The sequence below is a fragment of the Electrophorus electricus genome, chromosome 1 (genome assembly GCF_041902795.1).
Source record: "Electrophorus electricus isolate QZ-2024a chromosome 1, ASM4190279v1, whole genome shotgun sequence".
In the NCBI taxonomy this organism is placed as follows: Eukaryota; Metazoa; Chordata; class Actinopteri; order Gymnotiformes; family Gymnotidae; genus Electrophorus; species Electrophorus electricus.
The window spans coordinates 36,697,283-36,720,499 of NC_137497.1; the positions used below are offsets into that span (position 1 = coordinate 36,697,283).

Genomic DNA, 23,217 nt, shown 5'->3' on the forward strand with positions numbered 1-23,217 from the left:
AATCCAAGGACAGCAACTGCAGTAACTCACCTTGTCATTTCGCTCAGACAGGAACTTCAGTCGCTGAGCTCGCTTGTGCATGAAAACTCCGTCGAGGTGTCCCGTTTCCACGGACCGGATCTCAATGGCTTTCTCTCCCCAGCCCATGATCTGGTTGGAGTGGATGTAGGCTACAGAAGGGTAAGGGGGACAGGACGCAGGACATACGACAGGACAGCGATGACTGCCACTGAAAAGGGAGGGCAGGAAGCACGACACGTTTGTGAGAACGCCCCGTTCCTCAACGACTTCTGACTGTCAACAGCAACCCAAAACTGGCCTGGGCCAGAATAAAAGACAGTCTCACCCCAGACACCCCACACCACCAGGAGGTAATTATTGCAGCAGTTTCTGAAGCTCAGAAAATACAGCCTGCTCGAGATCAGCAATGATTATGATGGCATATTTGTTCTCCTCTGTAGGCAGGATATCAGTAAGGCTGGATAAAGAGACTGAAGCACTCAACATGACAGCAGTCAAGATTCGATGCACAGTGGGTCTATGAAGACCATGCGGAAACCTACACTGACTATGAGCAATGTTATGTACCGACATGAATGTAAAGGTAATTTCACAGATGTTGATAATGAAACTATGACGATAACAAGGCAGATCACAAGAGATTAGGTTTCAGAAAACCAGAGGGATGTGAACTGTTCACATTCTGGGTAAGAAACCACTGAACATTTGGATTTACTATTTTTGAGCCGGGGGAGAGGGAGGGGCCAGTTGCTTGGGCTGAACTGGAATTCTCAGTATTGGCAATAAAAGAAATAACTGAAATAAAATAAATTATAACTTACGTTCACATTCTTCCAAAACAAAGATGAGAACAAAAAACCCCCAAAATATTTAGTGCTAAAAATGAATGATGCACATCCAAGACACACAGATAGCTCATTTGCTGTAAACAAGACATCCTAAAAAGTTAGACCCCTTCCACACCAGAGTCAGCAATGTTCATGATTCTCATGGTGGGGTCTCGCATCTGAAATGGACCTCCACTTTTAACATTCAGATACATCAACATCACTTGGGATCCATGAAGCACCCATCCTGTTTCACTGCAATGCTCCAGTATGTATTTGAGGTGCATTTGAGGCTTCAGGGACATAGAAAGACAGTCAGATGTGTTTCAGATTTATTCAACAATGTGAAGACCAAAATGAAACACACCTCAAATGAACTAAGCTTGTTAGAGGCACATGGAGTGCTGAATCTGGTGTCAGGTAATACCTACAGACTGGAACTTTCAAACAACAAGGAAGACGATGACGACGACGACGACGACAACGACAACAACAACAAAAACAACAACAAAACCAAACCCAAAAAACCCACAACTAAATGAACTGCATACACACACACCACATGCCATGGCTAAAAAGGTGAACTGGAGTCTGGGGGTTTAGGAAAGCGATACAGACGGCTGTGCCCAGGGCCGAGGTCTGATTGTATGCAGGGACTGCTGTCTTGTACAGAAAAAGAATGAAGATCCAGATTGAAGAACAAAAGGCATGCAACAGAGGTGTGTGTATGTGTATTTTTATTGGATTAGTGAGGCAAACGTATGTTTATATAGATGGTTGAGGCTGGAGCGCAGGGAAGTGCTGGGCTTAGGGGGGTGGCATGGCCTATAAGCAGGGCATGGGGGCCCTGCAAGGAGAACAGGGGCGTTGTGTCCAATTTAAAAAAACAACCACGACCTACCAACAGAGGTGGGCATCTCTCCCCATTGTAGCACCACGTCTTTAGTGATTCTGCCGTAAGTGTTCACATAGACCCCCTCATCTTCATAACACAGAAGCATCTCCATCCCGTCAGTCTTGGGGAGCACCACAATGGCGTGGGGGGTGACACTGCCCTGAATCTGGGGGAGGGAACACGGGGGGAGGGGGAGGGGTGGGGGCAGATGAGCCTCGGTGGCAAGCACGAGCGGCAGTGCACAACATTCCCCTGCAGGTGGCGCTCTCCCCCCTCCCCCTCAGCGCACCACTCCCTCGGGGGCCAGCCAGCGCTTTTTGTCCCCGGCGAGAAACTGCTGCAACAATAAAGTCTCCTCACCGCCACAAACTGACCGCCCCCAAACCTGCTCAAAAGTCCGGGCCACCCTCAGATGGGCTGCCTCCCGGCTTGCGCCACCTCCAATGGGGGACCTTAGGATGTTGTGGTTGCTTCGGATCGCTTTAATCAGACACACGCTTTTGGTTGGTCAAAGGTCGTAGGTCGGGGGAAATGCTTTTGCTCTAAGCAAAATCATTTTGCGTTATACGTTTAGCACTATTACACAGGATTGGAAAATGATACAGACATGACATTTACATATCAGTATATACAACATTAATAAATATTCAGTTAATAACAGTGTCTTAGATACATTATCCACAGATCCACACAGCATAATAATAATAATAATAATAATAATAATAATAATACCAAATTATTATTATTATTGTTTTAAGTAGCAGTAGTTGTTGTAGTAGCAATACTTCACATTAGGAAGCTGGACAGCAACAGATTTCAGTACACTGTCCTTGTGGTAGAGGTCTTCCGCCCTGACCCTGACCTCAGGAAGCTCGGTGGAGGCTGAGGAAGGCGAAAGCTCCTCTGTCCAGCCCACTGTCACTTACGTGGGATGGGATGTAGATGTCGTACGGGTTCCCAGAGTCAACGTCTATCACGTGGAAGCCAACACTGGAGCCGTAGATGACCTTTAACCTCTGGCCCTCCTCCACAGTTAGGTCAACCAGCAGGGGCCTATGCTGCAGATCAGTGAACGACTTTGGGGGAAGAAGGAGAGAGACCATACCAATAAATTGTGAGAGCCCTACTGATGAGTTCTGTTTTTCTGAAGAAGTGAAATAGCAACTGGAATCATATACTCTCTCAACTTATGGGATAGCTAAGAATTCTCTGATATAACACTAGTGATTACAAATGGTCTGACAGCTGAAGATACTGATAAAATTTTGTAAATGGAGTCTTGATGGATTCTGTCTCCCACCTTGAAAGCCATGAATTTGTGGTATGGCTTCGGAGCCCAGGCATAAATCTCCACAGAATTCTTCAAGGCTATCACCAAGAACTTGATCCTCTCATATTTCACTTTTAAATGCAAAGACATACATGCAAGGTTTAGCATAAATACAAGTCACTCTGTGAAACACTAATCATCTGGAACCTTGGACAGGGTGCTTTACAAAAATTTGGAAGAATCACACTAAAGCACTGAATGGGACATACCAACTTTGTAATGAACACACCCCTCCAGGTCCCCCACAGTGGTCCAGCCCTGTTTCTTCTCCACTTCAGGGTCATTGTGGAGTATCCTGTTCCTGAGCCACGACAGGTAGTAGACCCTCAGTTTATTCTTTTTGCCTGGAGGAGGAAGGAAGGGCACGATCTTTTTTGTAATCCTACTTTTTTTTATTTTTTTTATTTCTCTGAATCTGGATGTATCCGTACGAAAGCTGAATGGCGAAAGTCTAGTACCGAACAATATATTGTTTGGCTGATAAAATTGGATTATACCATCAGAGCCTTAGGCTCACTAATAACCCAGTTTGTGAATACCGGGCCTTGCGTGGCCACCAAATGAAGATGTACAAGCCACATGTCCCAGCAAGACAGCTGCTTTACCCGTTATAAGGTAATGTATGAAGTAGTCCGTTTTATATTTGTTATTTAAGAGTTTGTGAGTTTCTGCTGGTTAAGAAATCTGTTTACTGCAGACCTGTAAACTACAGATCTGAAATCTGTAAACTACTACAGTCTATTAAATTTTTGACCATGCAAAAATTTTCAGTTATTATCAGTTGTGCAGTCAGTATCAGTTACCAAATGTTCGTATTGGTTCAGCCCCTGTGAGTGCCTGTATTGTTTTACCAGATATGGTGACCAGCACGTTGAGACCCTCCAGCACATCCATCTGCTGAAAGCGGCGACGGTTGATGAGGTTGTAGACCTTGCCCTGACCACTACGGTCCAGCAGCATCAGTCCGTTCTCGGTTCCGACCAGCAGGTTCACTCCTACGGCACACGGAGCGCGGACGGGTCAACATCCAGCCTCCGACGGGGCTCAGCTGGGGGGCGGAACTGTGGCAGGATGGCGGTTGGACTCACCCCACAGGGCTGCGCACAGGATCTCGGAGTTGAAGCGCTTCTTGTACTTGCGGATCTCGGGCGTGTCGCTGTGCGGCCGGATGTTGGTGGGGTTGACGTTGACCACGGAGATCTTGCGTGCCTCGTTGAGCCGTGCCTGCTCCTGCTCCTGCCTCAGCAGTTCGTCCGCAAAGAGAGCTGCAGCGAGACAAAACGACCTCAATTAACCCACAAAACAGGACAAGGGAACCAAGCTCCGTGGAACAGAATTATTATCCCGTATCTCATTAGAGCACTGAGAGATGCAGACCTGAGGCAGAGTTCTCATTGCCGTCTTCGGTGGGTGAGGTCTGGTATACCCTTGGGTCCACGAATGGGGTAAAGGAGGCTTTTGACCCACTCCCATACTGTCGGTGACAGATCAGGAAAATGGCACTCACGCACGCACACATGCACTCTTGCCCTTCATTGTAAACTGGCAACTGATTACATGGCTGAATGCAGCACAGTGCTAAATTGGCATACAGTATGCAGCAAGTGTTAATGCCAATGTATACATAACTGTCAACACGTAAATCCAAAAATCCAAAATTTTTAAAAAGACAAAGTCTCATGGCAGCACAGGCAAGGAAGCATTTAGTCAGAGTAAAACCAGAAATTGTTTAGAAAGTACACAACATTGTACATAAATGGCACGGCTCTCGTTTCATGCGTTTATAGATGATAAAAAAAAAAAAAATGAGCAGTACTGTAAAATGAGAAATTCATCACAAAGAAAACCTGCCCACAGACAAGAAAGGGACGGGAGTCCGAGATCAGATAAGAGCGGGCCACCCCTGAACCTACAGCCAGAAGACAACCAGATAGAGATGTTTGTTTGGACCGGCCTGGATGGTGATGGTTAGAGGCGAGAGGGAAGGAGGTCAGGTTAGAGTTGGGTCAAGGGTTGGAGAGCAGGGGTTTGGCTTGGACAGCTGCAGCATCACCTACTTCAGCCACAGAGTCCAGGTCCTGCGCATGCAGACTGGAGTGGCGGCCTGGGCCTTCGCTGGGCGTGGCCAAGGGGGAGTGGCTTTGCTGCACTAGATCGGGAAGATTGGCGTTACCAGGGAAACCGTTGCTCTCGGCGTGACCCGAGCGCTTTCTTTCCCCAAACATCTGCAGGAGAGGAACAAAGACAGAAGAACGGCTATGCTACTGCTGGCCCCTGCAAGCACCCCGCCAAGCACGGCCAGTGCGCCACCTTGGGGGGGAAACGTGGGGAACGCAACCTGGGCTCCCCTGGCAGTGAGAGAGGGAGGAGCCATCAGAGAACACTTTTTTTTAATAAAGTGGAGGTGCTGGGGAAGTCAAGATGGTGAGAAGAACTGAACCATCAAATCATAGTGAAGAGAAATAAAATTAACTAATAAAAACAAACCAAGAAGAAAACGAAAAGGTGGCAGACAAAACAGATGAGTGTAGAAGGAACCATCTGGACCAGAGTTCATTGATGCTAGAGATGACGGGTCATAGGTCAGAAGGTCATGTGAGCCATCAGTGCTGGGGGTCTTACCTCTCTCATCATCAGGGTGCTGTCTTTGGAGTTGTTTCCATACGGCTCTTCGTGAGAGTCCTCTTGACCAACCATTCCTCCAAAGGATTCACTGCCACCATGGCCAGCCGATGGCCTGTTAAAAGCCAGGAAACGTTGTATAATAATAAAAATGACTACGATACCAAGATGGTGTTATATTAAACATTTAGGAAACTTTCCCAAGAATAATTAAACAGGAAAAAACCCAAATCATTCAAAATCATCATTAGCTTGTGCTTGCTAGATAGTCCTTGCTCACTAGGTTTCTCACTCTAAACAGTGTGAGAATGCATCAGTGCAGTTTTGTTAAATCGACGTTGGAGCATTCTAACTGGTGAGGGCAAAGTTTATGTAAGAAATGATATTCTGACAAAAAAATCCTGGTCACTTGGAACATCATTCAAAAGGGCACCACGCACACACGCAGGAACGAATACTCGCACTTCACAAAAAGCAAGATTATAAAGAAGGTTCACTGTGAATTTGAGAAGATAACAAACACTAACATAAGAATTGAACAGACATTTTGAAGAATTTGGAGATTGTACTTGAATACAGCCAGGCATGGAGCGCACACATACCCACCCACCCACCCAAAAACCACACACCTATTCTTTTTTAACAAAAATGTGAACAGCAAAAAACAGCGAAAGCCTCACATAATGCGCGGAATGTCGCTGACGGGCACTGTTCCATCGTGGGCTCCTCCCTCTCCCTCCTCCTCCTCACTGCTTTCAGACTCTTCACTGGATGATGAGTAGTCAGTCACTTTGACAGGCGGCCGGTTGGTCTCCTCGTTGGAGCGCAGCTCTCTGAGTTCTTTGGCCAGAGCGGTGAGATCCTGCGGGTGAAAGGTCACAGTGATGATTAACGTGAGGTTTCACATTAATCACCAGTCTTCAAAGACCGCTTTGCAACTTATCCGAATGTCCGATGTGGGGAAAAAAAAGACTAGAAACAAAGCTCTTGTGACTACTCTGTCAGGAACAGGAAATGACTCTGACAGCAGCAAAGATGCTTGTCTGTGGGAAGCAAGGGATGTGTCACAAGCTGAGCATTATCTCAGTTTTATACACTAACGCTAACTTGTAACAAAAGGACAGAAACAAAATGGTGGACAGTGCCAGCAGGATCCTTGATGGGGTGGGAGAAGGGAAGTCTGTCCATCATTTCAGTGAATGATGCATAACGGGGAGGGTAGGGCAGCCTCGTGCAGAGTCTCGAGTCAGGTGGAACGGGCCCACGAGGCAGAGCAGCCTGTCGTGCCTGGACATCGCATGCAGGAGGGTTAGAGGGAGTCCTAACAGCCTGCAACTCTTACCAGTTCCTCCTGAAGCCGAGGACCGTGCAGCCGAACAGAAAAGGAAATGCCACTGAGAAAACAGAATTCCACGAGCGCAACACGTGGCACATCATCAAACTCCAAGTTATTAAAATGTACAAGTGAGGCAGAAGCCGGGAAGATGGACCCTCAAAATCTTGCAACAAATGGCAATCCTGGAGACCCACCCCCTGTGTTAACACTCCTGAATCAACTTGCCAGCTAATTATCAAGCCCCTCATGTGTTGAATCAGGTGGGCGAGTTGAGGGAATGCCACTAAACCCTGCTGCGCTGGAGTCCTGCAGGCACGCAGTAGGACACCCCTGCTCTACATCTACCACCATATGTGGGAAACCTGCATCTAGGGGAAAAGAACCAGCTGTGCTTGCAGTGTGATATGGGCATTTGGCTGAAATTGTTCAAAAGCAAACCCAAGAATGGCACATATCCAAGTCTGTGGCAGTGGAGGTTAGGCAAACAAATCTCTGCCTCCCCCTGCCCGGAGACCGCTGTTGCCAAGGTAACAGTTAGAACCCTGAGACAGTGTCAGGGATTTATTGAGACTGCGAGAGACCGAGTCGAATTAGAGTGATGCAGAAAAGTGCAGCTAATGAAGGTGTGTGACACGGCGCTGGTACGTAGATGAGAAGTCATTACATTTATAGCCCGCTCTCAGAATGAGCGGTGGAGGAGCAAAAGAGAGACAGTGACTGAGTGCCTGAGTGAGTGAATGCTGGAGAAAAAGATGTGAGTAAATGAGTGTCGAGAGAGTGGGAAGTGAGAGAGAGAGAGAGAGAGATGACAAATGTCTTACTAACCTCATCTACAGCCCTCTTATAACTCTGTGGTAGAGGATCAGCAGTAGATAGAATGTTGGAAGAGGAATGCAGAAAGAATTGAGAGATGGATTAAAGAAAATGTTAGATGGGAAAATGGTTATTAGCACACAGCTAAGGTACAAAGCATTACGCACGGAGATCCACCCTCTAGGGCACGGTCCTAGGACAGAGTTTTTGGTGAACTTTATGGCACGTTTATGGCACGTTTATGGCAGACGAGAGAGCTTCAGAGTGACCTTCGGAGAAAATGTACGGTTGGATGCCTACCGCTGGTCGGCTGGGCCTGGGCAGCTCCTTGCTCTCCTCCTGTGTTTTAGACTTGGCTTCCTGGGAGATGGCTGGAGATCCCTCAGGCTTAGCGGAACCTGCGGCGAACCAGAGACGACAAACAAACCGGCTAAGCGTAGGGGCAGAGGCACTAGCAGATGGCAGCGTCCCGAAGCGCACGGCCAGGCCCTGGGTGCTAGCAAGGGAAGAACGTGCAGCGGAAGCTCCGAGAGCTTCTCAGCCTGGGACTCGGAGGAGCTCTCACCTCCCACGCGGTTCCTCTCACTGGAGCCACCCTGGGAGCTGGGGGTGCTGGAGCTGGAGGAGCTGCCACTACTCGTCCTCGGGAGGGAAGGCTCTATGGAAACGCGAAGGTCTGGGTTGCTGCGGCAATAGAGGACCACAAGCAAGAGGTGTTGAGAAGGTTAGCGACTGCTTAAAGTTTAAGGTGCATTGAATACTTGGCCTTTCACATTCAGAACCTGTTGCTTTTGTTGAGAGATGATAAAGTTTTTTTTATTTAATTTTATTTTCAGGTTTCAAGTCAAAAAGAAGACAAGTCAGGGAACAAAGTCTTATTTCTAAATAACAACAAGGAACAACAACAGCAGCAAATGCCGATCAGTGGTTGTTATTTTATGAACACAAATTAAAAACAAAAACATAAAACAAACACAAAAAACCCCACACACTTATCAACTATCAGCTTCAAGACAGGTCAGGAGGTCTGTATCTACCTAGCTCGGATGAGATGGGAGCCAGCCCTTGGTCCAAGACCTCCTGGTCCATTCCCAGGGGAGTTCTTCCTGACCAGGGCAGGTGATATAGAGGTGGTCCTCTGAGGGACCTAAAAGCAGCAAACATCACAGATACCGACAGATAAGCCTGTGGGGTGAAATGAAAAGTGGAAAGACATTCACCTATCCCACTGCGAAATAACTCTGCGTCTGTGCACCCTCTCTGGCCCAAAGCGCTCACCTTTGGCGGAACTTCCTCTTCCTGCCTTAGCCAGGAGCTGCGGTCGAACTTCTCTTCCCGGCTGGTGACGCGGGGTGGAGGCAGCGGCGTCTCCGAGGTGGGGTCGGAGTTCTGCCGGGGCATGGGGGGCCGGTGGGGCGACAGGCTCTCCTGGAACGCCGAGACACCCTGGGAAGACTGGTCATGCAGCGACTGGGAGCCTGTCATGGAGGAGCCGTGGGACTTCACCGACACGAGGTGGGCCATCTGTGGAAGCCACAACTTCACGGTCAACACGTGCCACTTCCGTGGACTGGACAGAGTGCGAAGCCGTCTGCAAGAGGCTGTACCTGGGGTTCGACGGACCGGTGCACCGGCGGCGTCCGGGCCTGCTGGATGCCGCCACTGCTGAACGACTCGGAGCGAGGGGGCAGCGATGGGTCGGAGATGCGGTTGGCCACCTTGTGCTGCAGGGCAGGAGAACTCTGGCGGTTCAGTTTGGAACGCTCCTCCACCTGGGACAAAGGGAAAGCCCGCTGAAGTGAGGAATGCTGTCGGGAATGCATTACCCTAAAGGGTAATCTGGGCTTTGAGTTCTGAACTCAGCAGCTTACAGCCCTAATACTTACACTTCACAACTGATTCTATTGTGCTACCGAGATAAGTAGATGTGTCCATCACCAAAAGAGTTTAGGTTTTTGATCTGTATCGATCAAAAATCTTGTAACAATCCTTTTGTCCTACATTGACAGGATGCCCTCATTTCAGGATATTTTCAGAAATAGACCTGCCCAAAATTAGTTCCTCAGACTGCACTTTAAAAGAGCACTTTATCTGGACTGTATACATTTGTCTCATTAATCCAATTGGTTTGGGAATATGGCTACGTTTTGCTCACTTACAGGAAGACAAGGGGTTAAACGTGGGGGGTGGTAAAGGTCATATGAACCCGCTTGTCAGCAAAACAGGAGACGTGTTCAATTCAAAATGTCGCTGTCATACAGACAATAAAGGGTGTGCTCAGAAAGCCTTACGGTATACAACGTTTTTGGTTTTGCGTATATGGAATATACTCTCAACCAAAATGTTAATCTCTCAGCAGAGGAAATCACCTAATGGAAAAAAACATTGAAAGGATGAGAGGAGAGAAAAGCTTAGTTACTGATCATTTTCTATTCCCACTGGTCAACATAGAGGGATTTGTGTGGTCTTCAGTGCAAATCTGATGTGCAACCATAATACAGCAATGAATAGGTATTAAATCATTCAGTTATGTTCAGTTCTAGTTTTGCTTTGGCATTAACTATGGTTCACATGGCAGGACACACTCAGATCCCACTGCCATTGCAGAGGTTGTTGTGCTAGCAGGAAGAGGAAGAGGAATGGTCTGTAGATCACAAGAGACGAGGCCAACCCTGGCAGTTGGAGAGACAAAGGAGTTTTGCAGGCACCAAACCCAGAATCCCACCAAACAGGAGTTAGCGCCCATAAGATTGGAAGTTATGACCAGGAAAAGGACGAAGAAGGCATGAGCATTCCCCGAGAGATGAAAGAGAGGGATTTGGAGAAAATTTCGGTAGAAATATTTTCCCACAGGCCCTTTGATAAAAAGGTAGCAAGACTGGACAACAGTTCCAGTCATGACTGAAGGCAGCGACAGTAAGATCGTGTCTGAAGTCACGCCTTCCTGTCTCCTTCTACCTCGCTCTGGAAGGAGCGGCCAGGGGTGCGTCCCCGCCCCTCGAAACCTGGATACAGCTGGGCAAGTTGGGCCAGGTCGGGCTCGCAGGACACCCGAATCCGGGAGGCATTCCCACCCATCTGCCTGAGCTGAGCCTCGGCCCTCTCCCTCTGGTTGTGGGAGGGGGCGGCGGCCGGGTAGGAGGGGGGCCGGTTGGGGAGATGGCTTGGGATGTGGTGCGAAACTCGCGCCTCCGCGTGGTGACTGCAGGAGTGCTCGTTCTTTGTGGCGAGACGGGGGGAGTTACTTTGGGCTCGCCGCATCACCTGTATGCACACCAGCACCACAAAAGGCACTTAAAACACGACAGAGACGCCGCTGACGCTTGCAGATGAGAGAACAATGTTCAGCAATAAAACGGAGTCCCACTCCCACCCCCAAAACACTCTGTGGGGCGGTTTCGCTACCGTCGGCCACCTCCTTCCATACCTCTTTAGCCCAGGCAGGCTTGTCACTGGGGTTGACCGAGTCCTTGTAGTGGTAGAGCTGCTTCTTGTCGGCAGGCCGCGGCTGCTCCTGCTGCTGCTGTTGCAGGGAGACCAGGTAGGCCCTCTCTTGCTGGAGCTGTCTCTGCAGCCTCTCTGCCTGCCTCTGCTCCTCTAGCTGCTTCCGCTTGTACTCCTGGAGCCGGCGGACAGATAGACGAGCGACAGCAAGAGGGAATTACAGGATTATTGCGTACATGCTTATGGTGCCTCTGCAACACCTGGAGGAATGCTGTAATTGATGGTATGTGTGTAAGAGGAAAGACACACACACACACACACACACACACACAAACACACAAACACACAAACACACAAACACACAAACACACACAACGATCATGTGAGATGATTCTAAAAGGCAAATCTTGTGATTTTTTGACCTCTGGATGCCGTGCAGAAGAATCACAGCCTGGTGTATATCAGCCTTGCCAACAGATCCCGTTACCGTGCTTTGCTATAACATCACTCCCAAACAACGCAGGCGAGACCTTCGAACTTGAGGTGGCCCCAAGGCTCAGAAACTTTTTGAATCGAGGGCATTTGTATCTACGACAGACATCTACAGGGGAAACAATTTCACATGAACCCATCAGCTACGCGAGATAAATTTATTGATAGCCAATTATCTACCACCTCAAAATCTAATTTCCCCACAGCAATAAGGCAAAGTTACAGAGCTGCCTAATCACCTCCAGGCTGTCGAAAAATTGATCGGCCCATTGGACGCGACCCTGTGTGCACTGCAGAGGGAGTGCAGGCCAAGGACGGGTGCGGGGGGATAACCACCCCTTGCCTAAGGGGCACTTCACACCACAACCGCTGTGAAAGAGCAGCTAGGAGAAAGCCCTTCCTCACGGACCCCAGCTAGATCTACGCTGAAAAACCTTGGGCCATGGAGCTAATGGAATCCACTTTTTGTGTCCCTTCTATTCTCTTTCAATTTACAGTGAAATTTGCTGTAAAACCGTGTAGTAAAAGTGACAGGGATATTGAATCTATTATTAGAATTTAGCGTGTTGCCATATGAGAGCATGGCAGAACTAGAGGCTATAATCTGTCAACAGGAAGGAAAATGGTAGAAGGTAGAGGATTAGTTTTTGGGTCTGAATCAGGCTCGAGCAAAGACGGGATGGAGGAGAAGGGTGAAAGTTGAGGGCTCAGTGGCGTAGGGTCAGTTTACCAGGAGGAGAGCCTGCTCCTGCAGTAGCTGTTGCTGCAGGATCTCCAGCTGCCTCTGCTCCTCCTCCAGCTGACGGCGGATATACTCCTGCCATCCCCGCACAGAGCGGAGCACACCCCAACAGACAGGAAGAGAGAGAGAGAGAGAGAGAGAGACGGACAGACGGAGAGAGAGGAGAAATAGAGGATGAGAGCAAGAGAACAATAACAAAAACAAGGATGAGTGGAAAGAGAGAAGAAGCAGAAATAGTATCAGAGGAAATTAGAAACCTAAACGAGGAGCAAACATCAAGGATACAGGAAGGGCAGAACAGGTTTCTGAATTAATCTGCAATATGCATTGACAGAAAACCCCAAAAGAAACCACTGAAGTAAAGGAGGTGAAAAAAGGAAACATTGGATGAGGAGAACCTGGGGGTGCAGTCATTGGGCAAAGCATAAAGAGTGAAGCAGATGTGGGGCGCACCAAGTGGGCGTGGCCCGACCACACCTCCACTGACCACGCCCCTGGTTAAAGTAGTCTGTCAGCAGCAGGAAAACTCTGAGCCTCTCTCCTGGCTGCAGAGAAGGCTTGTCACTTTTAAACGCGCTCAGCTCTTGACGCTGTGTTCTGGCAGCCATACTGCTGTAGCTCTGAAGTGCTGTCGGAATGTTTTTGCGAGCGTGGGTTTTTTTTTTTCCCCGGTTCGAGCGCCCGTGTGTGTGTGTGTGTGTGTGTGTGTGTGTGTGTGTGTGTGTGTGTGTGTGTGTGTGTGTGTGTGTATCTATAGATTGCATGTCCATAACTGTGCTCTGTAACTGCAATGGTTTGCTCTGTAATCCTGAAGCGCTTGCATGGTCGGTCACCCTCGCCCCCTGCGCCCCGGAGGTGCTCTCCCCGCCTTCAGCGGTGCGGGAGCTGCACAGCTGGAAGCGGGTGGGTGGAGGGAAGAGGAGGGAAGGGACAGCGCCATCAGGAACACGGTGTAAATATGCATTCCTTCCCGCAGAACATTCCCGTTCCCGGGGGGCTGCGAGTCAGACGCAGCAGAGAAGGGAGCGTTATGCCAGGCAGGACATCAGACACACTGATCACCACACTGCAGTGACCACAGTGGAGTCTCACACAAAGCATCAGTGCTGCAGTTTGAGACGAGAGAAATAACGCGTGCGTGTGTGCGCGTGCGCTCGCTCTCTGCTCGCGTTTCAGCGAAACAGTGATGCCAGTTTGTTTTTAATCAGGCGTGCATATGCCCACACATGTCCCCGATGTCATGCCCTCTGTGTGCACACGAGTGTGTGCCTTGTGCCCTGGGACATACAGCAGAGCACCAACCCCATGTCAGAAACGTGCAGGCTCCACCCAAACGAGCCTAGCGAGCCTGGCGCTGCTAAAGGTGAGGCGCTGGTGTGTGTGTGTGTGTGTGTGTGTGTGTGTGTGTGTGTGTGTCTGGGCGAGGGCCCTTTTCTTCACGGATTCTCCACTCCTCCTTTTCATTACCTGACGTCTGAGCAAACGTGGGCGAGGAGTCGTCCATTTGTTCTCCATCGTTTCGATCACTCTGCTTGTGTGTTCATGCCTCCCTTCTCAGTGTGTCTCCTCTCCGCAGCAGTATGTGTGCGTGGGTGTGTGTGTGTGTGTGTGTGTGTGTGTGTGTGCGCGCGCGCGCACCTGCTCCCTCTCGGCGTGTCTCCTCTCCTCCTCTCTCCGCAGTTGCTCCATTTCCTCGTAGCGCCTCCTCTGCTCCCTCTCCTGCTGCTTCCGCAGCTCTCTCTCCCGGCGTTGTTGCTAGGGGGACAGCACCAGGCGACACCCCTCATGTCTCTGCCTACAAGTGAGCACCATTCCTCCTCCTCCCCCCCCCCCGATCCAATACAGGCACGAGAGATGGGACAGCGGCCCGGTGGAGGGGCCCGCTTTACCCTGCCAGTATCTCCACGCCCTCGCCAACCGAGAACCCCTCTGCGGCTCATCCCTCAGGAGCCGCTACACCGCCACACCCGGCTCCGCCTCCAGCCACCCTCTCCCCATCTCCCTCTGTGTGAAGTCCCCTCTTGTGATTTTCTCTGCTCCAGGATACTCGGTAACGTTCCTCTGTGATGATCGTAAAACATCTCTGGCTGGGGACATTAAAGGGGCCAAGTGCACACACACACACACACACACACACAGCGGAGGAGGAAGCATGTGTGTGGCGGCATGCCGCACTGCCTTTATTATTTTATTATTATTACACTCATGCCGCCAGAAGAGACCAAGTTGGCCCTTTCCTGCTGTTTCTTTTGGGGGAAAAAGAACTGCACCTTGTTTTTCTTAAAGGCTGGACAGATCCGCTGTGGAAATTGTATTCATTCCCCGTTGCTCCATCCGCCCCGTGTCCTGTTCCCTCCCCGGCCCCCCGGGCCATGTGGCCCCCTCACTTGGCTCGCTCGTACCTCCTCCAGTCTGCGCCTCTGCTCCTTCTGCTCCTCGATGCGCTTCTGCCTCTCGGCCAGCAGTTGGCGCTTGTGCTCCTCGTTCTGCTGCTGCTCCAGCTGCTGCCGGCGCAGCGCCTCCGAACGCTCCTTATTGGCCAGCTGCAGCCGCAGGAAGTCCCGCCTCAGGGTGGACTCGCCGGGGATGTTGATGATAGAGCTGTTGTAGGAGGGCGGTGGCAGAGGAAGTGGTCACAGGTGCGTCACACTCCCAGTACACGTACCCAACACGCACACACAGGGAGGTTTACCTTACCTGGGCTCACCCATGTCCCGCTCCTCCTCCTCTTCCTCACTGCCGCTGTACTCATATTCCGTCTCGTCTGCAAAAGACGAAGGTGGGAAATGAGATTTCACATTCAACTCCCAACTCCGCCTTCCAGGCTCCTCCCCTCCCCCCACTCACCCCTCTCTCCTCTCTTCTTCTTGGTCCGGTCGATGTGGTCTTTGAGCTGGATGCGGACCTGCCGTTCGTTGGGCAGGTCCCGGATGAAGGGGTGTTTCAGCAGCTGCTCCGTGCTGGGCCTCTGCGTGTGGTTCTTCACCAGGCAGCTGTCGATGAACGACTGGAACTTCTTCGACCTGCCGAGAGCCGCCGGAGCCGGCGGGAGAGGTGAGGCAAGAGCTAGGTCGACTCCGCCCCCGGCGTTGGGTTCCCATGCGTTTCCGCATGCAGTACACCCAGATACATTTTGATCAGTACATCCAGCATCGGAGCAGAACGAGAACTGACAACAAGCAGCTTTGTAAGCAGCCAATCGAAATCTTGCCGGCGGGCCGCTGCATCTCTCGTTTATCACGAGGGGGTGACGGATGGCTCTCCAATGCGCAAATGAGCGCCACGATGAGGAGGCGCCCATGTGTGCACAAACGAAGGCAAGTCATCGAGCTGAACACCACAGCCGATGGCGCTTGCGTCTGAAGGACTTCTGAGAGTCCGATTTCCTCTGATGGCGTCTACAGTGAGCGAAAGCACTGCGGTGGGCATAATTGCCTCCGGCATCAGGAGTCCTAAACCCTGTCAATCATCTGAACGCGTTTGTTTAAACAAACGACCAAAAAAAAAAAACCCAAGAAAACCAACCCACCTCACTGGAGTGCGGCATCTGCTCTGTAAAGGTAGCAGGGGCACTGGCGTCCTATCTAGGACGCTTACATGACTGGTTCTCTCTGCTCGTGCAACCTATCGTCACTGGGCTGAGAGAGACAAGCGCTGTACCAGTGAAAGGCTGCGCATGCACTCCAGAGTGGCGGGGTGAGGCCTCGCTCTCACAGCTCGAGGTAGGCCTGTTTTTAAGGGCAGCAGAACAGAGGAGGAGATGTTTAATGTGATAAGGGATCTGGGGAAGAAAGACTCACCACTTCTTTGACTTGAGCCGAGGGGCGGGGTTTCTGGGAATGAGGAAGAGCGCGCGCATCGGGTGCATGTCACAGAGAGCTAGAGAGAGAGAGAGAGAGAGAGAGAGAGAGAGATTGAAAGATGAGGGAGGCAGGGGTGGTTCACCTGAGCACAGGACCAATGCTGTAGACTTACGTGGAGCTCCCTCAGCCATCTCGATGGCTGTGATTCCCAGAGACCACAGATCACTCTGAAACAGGAAACAAGAAACCAGTTTAAGGTCTAAGGTAACACCGACAGTGACAGCATCATTAGAAAAGGCCGTCTGTCAAAATACCTTGAAGTCATACGTAGCATCCGGATTCTCATCGCAGGCAATGACCTCTGGAGCCATCCAATATGGTGTTCCAATGAATGTGTTCCTCCTACCAACAGTGCGATCCAACTGTGCGCTCACCCCAAAGTCAACTGGCAAGAGATTACATGTGCAGCCACACACACTTATAAAGAAACACTTGGCCTTAATATGTCAGTGTATGGTAACAAGCCGAGAAGTCTCTGATGGACCGTACACAGCCATCTGCCTCGTCCCTACTCTCTCTGTCACCATAGGCAGCGTTGCTGTGGCAACCCTCTGCAAGCAGCCTCCACATCTCGAATGATGGGGAGGAGAAATTAAAGCACAAGTCCTCCAACTCTGGGAGGGCCTTCGGCCCCGAAGCCAGCACAGAGCAGAGGGCCTGCCTGAGGGCTCTGCTGCTGCGCTGAACGGCCATCATTCCACAGCAACGGGACACAGTCGCGCACACACCCACACGCGTCCCTTCAAAGAACGATTGACTGGCTACCACCGACAGCTTGGGGGGCTCTCTCATGTTTCTGGGAGCCTGCGCTTACCCAGTTTGACCTCTGCGTTCTCCGTGAGCAGGACGTTCTGGCCTTTGATATCACGGTGGATGACCTTGTGCTGGTGCAGGTGGGTCAGGCCCTACAGCACGGACACAAACACACACACATTCAGACGGCAGGGACGAGACTGCTGGGGGACAGAGCCTAATTGCATCCTCGAGGCACAATGAGCGCCCTCTGTGGGTTGGAGGTCAAACTGCTCACCCTGAGGATCTCTCTGCAGATGTAGGCGGTCCACTCCTCTTTCAGAGAGTTGCCCTTAGTGTTCTTTATGAGGTCCGTCACTGAGCCAGCACCACAGAACTCCATCACCAGCTACACACACACACACACACACACACACACACACACACACACACACACACACACACACACACACACACACACACACACACACAATGAAAACAATAGCAATTTTTCACTGCATTATATCAAGTCCTCAATCCTATGGAGATCAGACTCTTTCTGAAGCCTGAACTTGAACTAGCACTCATTGGAACAATACTAATGGCAATAAACATGGTCTGGTCTTTTGTCATGTGTGTCTGTCAGACAAAATGGACCCAAAATGCAATGCAGTTATTCATGGACACCGAAACACTTTTCAGGGTCTAAAACAGTCATCGCGGTAACCAGTTTGAAAGCAGCAAATTATGGTGTGGATGAAGGTTACACGACCGGCCTGGCATTACCAGCCAAAGCCGGGGACCGAGAAGAAAACGACTGACAAATCAAAGATAAATCTGGTGCAATGCAAACATAGCAAAAGAGCGTGTAGCAGATGTCTGAGTTATGGCTTTTGTTTTGGCACTAAAGAGGAAGTCATCTGTACTCGTGCTGGTTTTTAAAAATGAACCAAGATGCATGAGGTCTAGTACATCCTTCATATACTTTGAACCTCTCAGTCTGTTTGTTTGTGGTCACCGATGCAGACAACAGCCAGGACCACCGAGTCCCCAAGGTAAATTCCCCCAGCCTTTGTGCGCGTGTATATGCACACGTCTGTCTGTACTGACTGACCACACACAGCATGTGAGCATGTCGAAGCCATCCCGTGACATTTTAGGAAGTCATAAGCCTGCCCTGCACTGTGCTGAGTGTACTGATCATTCACCACAAGGGAAGTGTGTCTGTCAGTGTTAACACACAGAGACACACACACACACACACACACACACACACACACACACACACACACACACACACACACAGCAATAGGCCTTAGTGAGTGAGCTGCCATCACCTCTTCTCACACACTCACACATGCACGCACACGCACACACACACACTGACTGACTGACCCAGAGCTGGTCGTCTATGCCGGGCGGGTTCTTCTTGACAAACGCGCCATAATAGGTGGCTATGTTGCGGTGGTGGGAATACTTCTTCAGCATGTTGATCTCAGCTTTGATCTCCTCCTCCTCATCCTGTCAGAGGAAGCAAGCGCGTGCACGCACGCACACACACACACACACACACACGCACACTAAGAAGCCTGTGCTTATGCATGCAGTGCTATACTGTGAATAATTGGGAACAGAGGGGAAATTGAGACAGGAGCGCAGAGAGAGAGTGTGAGCGGCCAGGTCGAGACAGAACAACACTTTCTCCTCCATTGTGAAATTCACACAGATTTGCTAAAATTTCACAGTAATTCAAGAGTATACTCCCAAATTTCTAAATTTTATCCCAATCTAAAAAAAAAAAAAATAATCACAAAATGTCCTTGGAGAAAAACACAGCATCTCTTGCTTCAAAATATCAACATCACCACCGCCTGAGAGACAGTGAGTAACGTACTCTACACTAGTACAACCACCACACCTCATCACAGCATCTTTATCCTGCCAACATATTTACTGTTATTAGTACTGATTATCTGTCATTATAATTTAGAATAGAATTATTAGAATTTTTAATTTGTCACATTAATTTTAGCATCATTTTATTACTTAACCATTATCATCATGTTTAGCTCCAAAGTATTTGCTTTGCCAATATTTTATGTCTTATAGAGTCATGGCAATAAAAAAAAATCTTGACTTGAACTGAGAGAGGAAAGAGTGAGAGCGAGCGAGAGAGAGAGGTGAGACAGAGGTGAGAGAGAGAGGGTTGGGGGAACTGCTCTGCTCACCCCTGTGACATCCATGACCTTGATCGCAGCAAGCTGGCCCGTCTTGACATGGCGGCCCTGGAGAGAGTGACAGAAGAGAGAGCAAGAAAAAACGTGTGTGTTTGCACATTAATAATATATTTACACATAATGTATTGCTTTGGTAACGGGTATTATCATGTCATGCCACTAAAGCACATTTGATCTGAGAGAGAGAGAGAGAGAGAGAGCAGTGTCACATGTTCAGGGAAAAAAAACAAACAAGCCTTGAGTAAAGGAACAGGCTCCATGGTAGCCTGCCATCAGAGGTGGACGAGACACACAGCCATCTCTCGGGAGCGCTACTCAACAGTCGACTGCCAGACAAACAAAATCAGTTAAACAGAACAACCCTCACATCCCAGAATGACCGAAAGGGCCGCCACTCTTCAGCACGTGTCACAAGGCCACTGGCTATCGCCTCTGTGCCCAACGGCCGGACGGACGGCATGGAATTTGCACAGGAGCGCGGAAGTCGAACGAGGGCTTTGCAGCGGCTTGCTGCCCAAAGCCTTTTGGATCCCTGTTTCACTCCAGCGACTCCACGCTGCTCCTGCCCAGGACACACCCCGTCCGAACCCACCGAGCAATAAACAAAGGGAATGAAGCTACAAATCCAGGCGGCAGACGCCATGGCTACACCTAACCTGAGAGCCCAGTACCCAGGTGCAGGTAGGGACGATGGACCCCGGCAGCTCTGAGGTGTGTTCTGTTAGCTAACTCTGTACCTACTGCCTGCAGCCCTGCCTGCAACATCTGCACTCACTCCCTTCACTCTAGCACACCAAGGTGAGGAGAGGTGGTGCTATACAGAGAGAAAGAGAGAGACAGACACACACACACGCACGCACGCACGCACACGTGAATCCCAGGTTTCCACCATTCCCACCAGTCCTCATTACTGACTTTTCCACTGTGGGAAAGTATTAACGCACTGCTGTCACTTCAGCACAGAGGCCCTCAGTCCCCATCAGCAAATCCTGGTACCAAGGCTGACAAATCGCAGCCCCACAAGCGTTCAGGAACTGGCCCTGAGAGCGACGTGTCAGAGTGACTTTGACACCGAGTATTCGTACAGGGAGGAAAACATGTAAACTAACCATGTGGATTTGGAAGCGAGACTATCGGACCAGAGCGGTTGGCTGCTGGAACACAGCATGGTCTGAGATAAGGGTGAGCTGTGGGGAGGGGCGGGTACATGCTAATGCGACAGCAGCTTTCCACATCACTCAGCATCATTTACAGAAACGAGAGAGTGAAACCAGGCCTGCTCTGTGTCAGATTCCACAGCCGGATGCCTGAGCTGCAGACATTCGGTTCAGTGGAACAGATTAGTAAGGCAGACGTCGGGCGGCGGCACGCGACCACGAAGAACCTTTTCAGCTGTCGTTTTGGCTCATCGCGAGAACTCGCGACTCATCTGGGGTGAAAGGCCGCGACGCACTGGAGGGGGGCTTAGACGGAAGACTGCAGAAGCTCGGAGTCTGTGAGAAGGTTCATTTCAGCACACTTTCACCACAAACCCAGGCTGAGATAGAGAGAGAGAAACTCTGTGTACTCTACAACACCAGTGTTGCAGGGCTGCATGCTGTTATGTAACAGAAAAATTATCACCACCACCATCTTCATTACAGCCCAAAAACAGAACTCACTTGTCTGTCTCCATGTGCCTGGCTTATGTGTTACTGAGTTTTGAAAATTATTCATCAAAAATGCCCAACACAGCAACTGTCTGTCCATAGCTTGCCGAAATTGCATCTTCATCTCTCCCTCCAGCAAGAGTGCTAAATCAATTATTGAACCCCTTATGCTGATGTGGCAACGGCTGTCCACGAGGAGCATGGGTCGAGACTCGCCAGTAGCGCCCGTGGACATGCGGTTGCCATCAGCACGCAGCTGGGAAGTATTGCTGTGCCGTTTCATCAGCCGGCCTGCCACTGCTCGCATGCCTGAGAAGCACGGGAGAGCGTGTCGGGCCGGGGCCATCGCTGGCCGAGTTCCCACGGCCCAGGCAGCACAGGCAGCTCACGCACCAGACTGCTCTAATCAAAACACCTGGACCGTTATATTCCGTGACATTTTTGAAATAAGAAACTTATAGCAGTGTTTGCTTTTCTAGGGTTTTTCTAATGCCACTGTGATCAGGAAGGAAAAAAAAAAAACCACACACACACACACACACACACACACACACACACACACACACAAAACACCACAACATGCTAATTCCTTCCCCACTGTAGCCTAGCAACAGGCCTGGCAGGCGGAGGAGGTTGAAGATTTTCACACTTTGGGCCAGACAAGCTCATCTGTCTGCTGAGACACGCGACCCACCGTGACCCTCTCAGATCCTTTTCTACAGTACGGGGGGGAGGTGAGCTGTCTCTCGGCTCCCCCACCGAGCACAGATGACTCAAGAGGAACAAGCGCGCTGAGCTGGCCTGCGAGCGGAGCCCAAACGCGAGTGCGTGCCCGTCCGTGCGCAGAAGGCACATGGTGGAAATGTCCCCAAGCCCTCCTCCAGTCGAGCCTGGTGAGAAAAAAGGGGGAGCGATGGAACACACACAGACGTGCACAGACATGCACACCGAGCCCGCTGCAAAATGGCCCATGGCGGGACTGTAAGGAAAAAAAGAAGAGACATAAGACACACAAAAACGGATTCGAGCAAGAAAGCGGCAACAAAAAACGATCTCTGACAGGAATGCTGCTGCTTCCTGCGTTCGGAGCAGCTTGCTGGGAGCGGAGCGGGCGAAGAGGTGTAACAGTGGGTGGAGGTGGGGGGCTGGCACACCCCGACTCACAATCCGATCCTCCCATGCGCCGGGCCCCGTGTTAACAGCCAGCTCCGCCTCCCAATACGGCGCACCGCTGGCAAAAGAGCCCCGTGGGACCCTCGGCAAGGACGCCAGTCATACCGCGCCCCTGCTTCCACTTGTGGTCAGGCAAATGACAGCAGCGCTCAGGCATGATGCCCTCGTCATGTCCACGCCTAACTGCAGCGGGTAAGCTGAGTGATAAATGTCAGGACTGACAACACAGAAGGCCTTTCTCTTCTCAACATGTGTATCCGGGACAAGCCGGCATCTGGAGAGGAGCCGAGGCGAGGCAGAGCCGTGCCAGCGGGGGCGGCAGGGCTGACAGAGCGGAGCCAGGGGCTGTGAGGATCTGCCGTGAGCAGGAAAGTGGTGGGTTAGACAGCCAGGCAGCCCATCGCATGTCTACTGACCCCCGAAGGTGACTGATCTCCCGCCATTTATGATAGCTCCAGCATGTACACACGGCGCACACAGACTGCAATATCAGGGCCCAAACAGGAAGTTTTAATTAGACAGATTGAGTCACCTTCCTTTGAAAATCCATGAAATTTGCATGCTGCTGACTAAATGCGTTTTGTTTTGTTTTTCAAAGGGATTATTGTAGATGATAATTTGCTGTTCTAATTCACACCACTGACTTCCTAGACCAGAAAACCTAATCAAAGCCGAAACGGAGCAAAAAAGGTGCGAGGCACATCTCACAGGAGCCAATTAAAGACCTTTCAACAGTGTCATTGTTGGTGCCTCCAAAATATCATTCATCATTTAGCAGAGCTGATTCACCCTGATTCACAGTCCTGATTCGCTCTGACTCAGTTCCTGAGTGTGCTTTCTCTCATGCACGCTGTGCTTTTAGCTAGAAATGACCAGCTGCAGTTAAAATGAACAGTCATAAAACAAAAAGAAAAATTAAAATCTCCAATCTGGTTTGAAATCAGGCTATTCATCTCTACAAGCAAATGGACGCACACTGTTCGGGAGAATTTTAGGACTCTTACGCCAGCAGAATTTGCATGTGAAACAGCACCCACATGC

At 50.3% G+C, this 23,217-nt stretch overlaps 1 protein-coding gene across 17 annotated transcripts in view; it reads right to left on the reverse strand.

The window, feature by feature from the left end:
* tnikb (TRAF2 and NCK interacting kinase b) overlaps window positions 1-23,217 on the reverse strand; it is a 38,514-nt gene that overhangs the window by 3,956 nt on the left and 11,341 nt on the right. For 3 of the 17 annotated variants that reach the window (XM_081718255.1, XM_081718279.1, XM_081718275.1), the window contains 31 exons: window positions 19,346-19,402; window positions 18,513-18,638; window positions 17,416-17,526; window positions 17,200-17,290; window positions 16,640-16,770; window positions 16,498-16,552; window positions 16,323-16,401; window positions 15,370-15,545; window positions 15,220-15,286; window positions 14,925-15,123; window positions 14,161-14,277; window positions 12,511-12,597; window positions 11,272-11,463; window positions 10,803-11,108; window positions 9,452-9,616; window positions 9,123-9,368; window positions 8,882-8,991; window positions 8,410-8,528; window positions 8,145-8,242; window positions 7,857-7,880; window positions 6,376-6,557; window positions 5,696-5,810; window positions 5,131-5,298; window positions 4,451-4,547; window positions 4,162-4,338; window positions 3,925-4,068; window positions 3,283-3,417; window positions 3,044-3,144; window positions 2,670-2,819; window positions 1,750-1,909; window positions 31-170 (listed from right to left, as the gene is read on the reverse strand). In XM_081718255.1, coding sequence (XP_081574381.1) covers window positions 31-170; window positions 1,750-1,909; window positions 2,670-2,819; window positions 3,044-3,144; window positions 3,283-3,417; window positions 3,925-4,068; window positions 4,162-4,338; window positions 4,451-4,547; window positions 5,131-5,298; window positions 5,696-5,810; window positions 6,376-6,557; window positions 7,857-7,880; window positions 8,145-8,242; window positions 8,410-8,528; window positions 8,882-8,991; window positions 9,123-9,368; window positions 9,452-9,616; window positions 10,803-11,108; window positions 11,272-11,463; window positions 12,511-12,597; window positions 14,161-14,277; window positions 14,925-15,123; window positions 15,220-15,286; window positions 15,370-15,545; window positions 16,323-16,401; window positions 16,498-16,552; window positions 16,640-16,770; window positions 17,200-17,290; window positions 17,416-17,526; window positions 18,513-18,638; window positions 19,346-19,402 — 4,125 coding nt within the window. Of the gene's footprint in view, window positions 1-30; window positions 171-1,749; window positions 1,910-2,103; window positions 2,820-3,043; window positions 3,145-3,282; window positions 3,418-3,924; window positions 4,069-4,161; window positions 4,339-4,450; window positions 4,548-5,130; window positions 5,299-5,695; window positions 5,811-6,375; window positions 6,558-7,856; window positions 7,881-8,144; window positions 8,243-8,409; window positions 8,529-8,881; window positions 8,992-9,122; window positions 9,369-9,451; window positions 9,617-10,802; window positions 11,109-11,271; window positions 11,464-12,510; window positions 12,598-13,202; window positions 14,278-14,924; window positions 15,124-15,219; window positions 15,287-15,369; window positions 15,546-16,322; window positions 16,402-16,497; window positions 16,553-16,639; window positions 16,771-17,199; window positions 17,291-17,415; window positions 17,527-18,512; window positions 18,639-19,345; window positions 19,403-23,217 lie in introns of those variants that run through there. The other 14 variants (XM_081718286.1, XM_081718267.1, XM_081718263.1 and 11 more) reach the window with 14 other exon arrangements.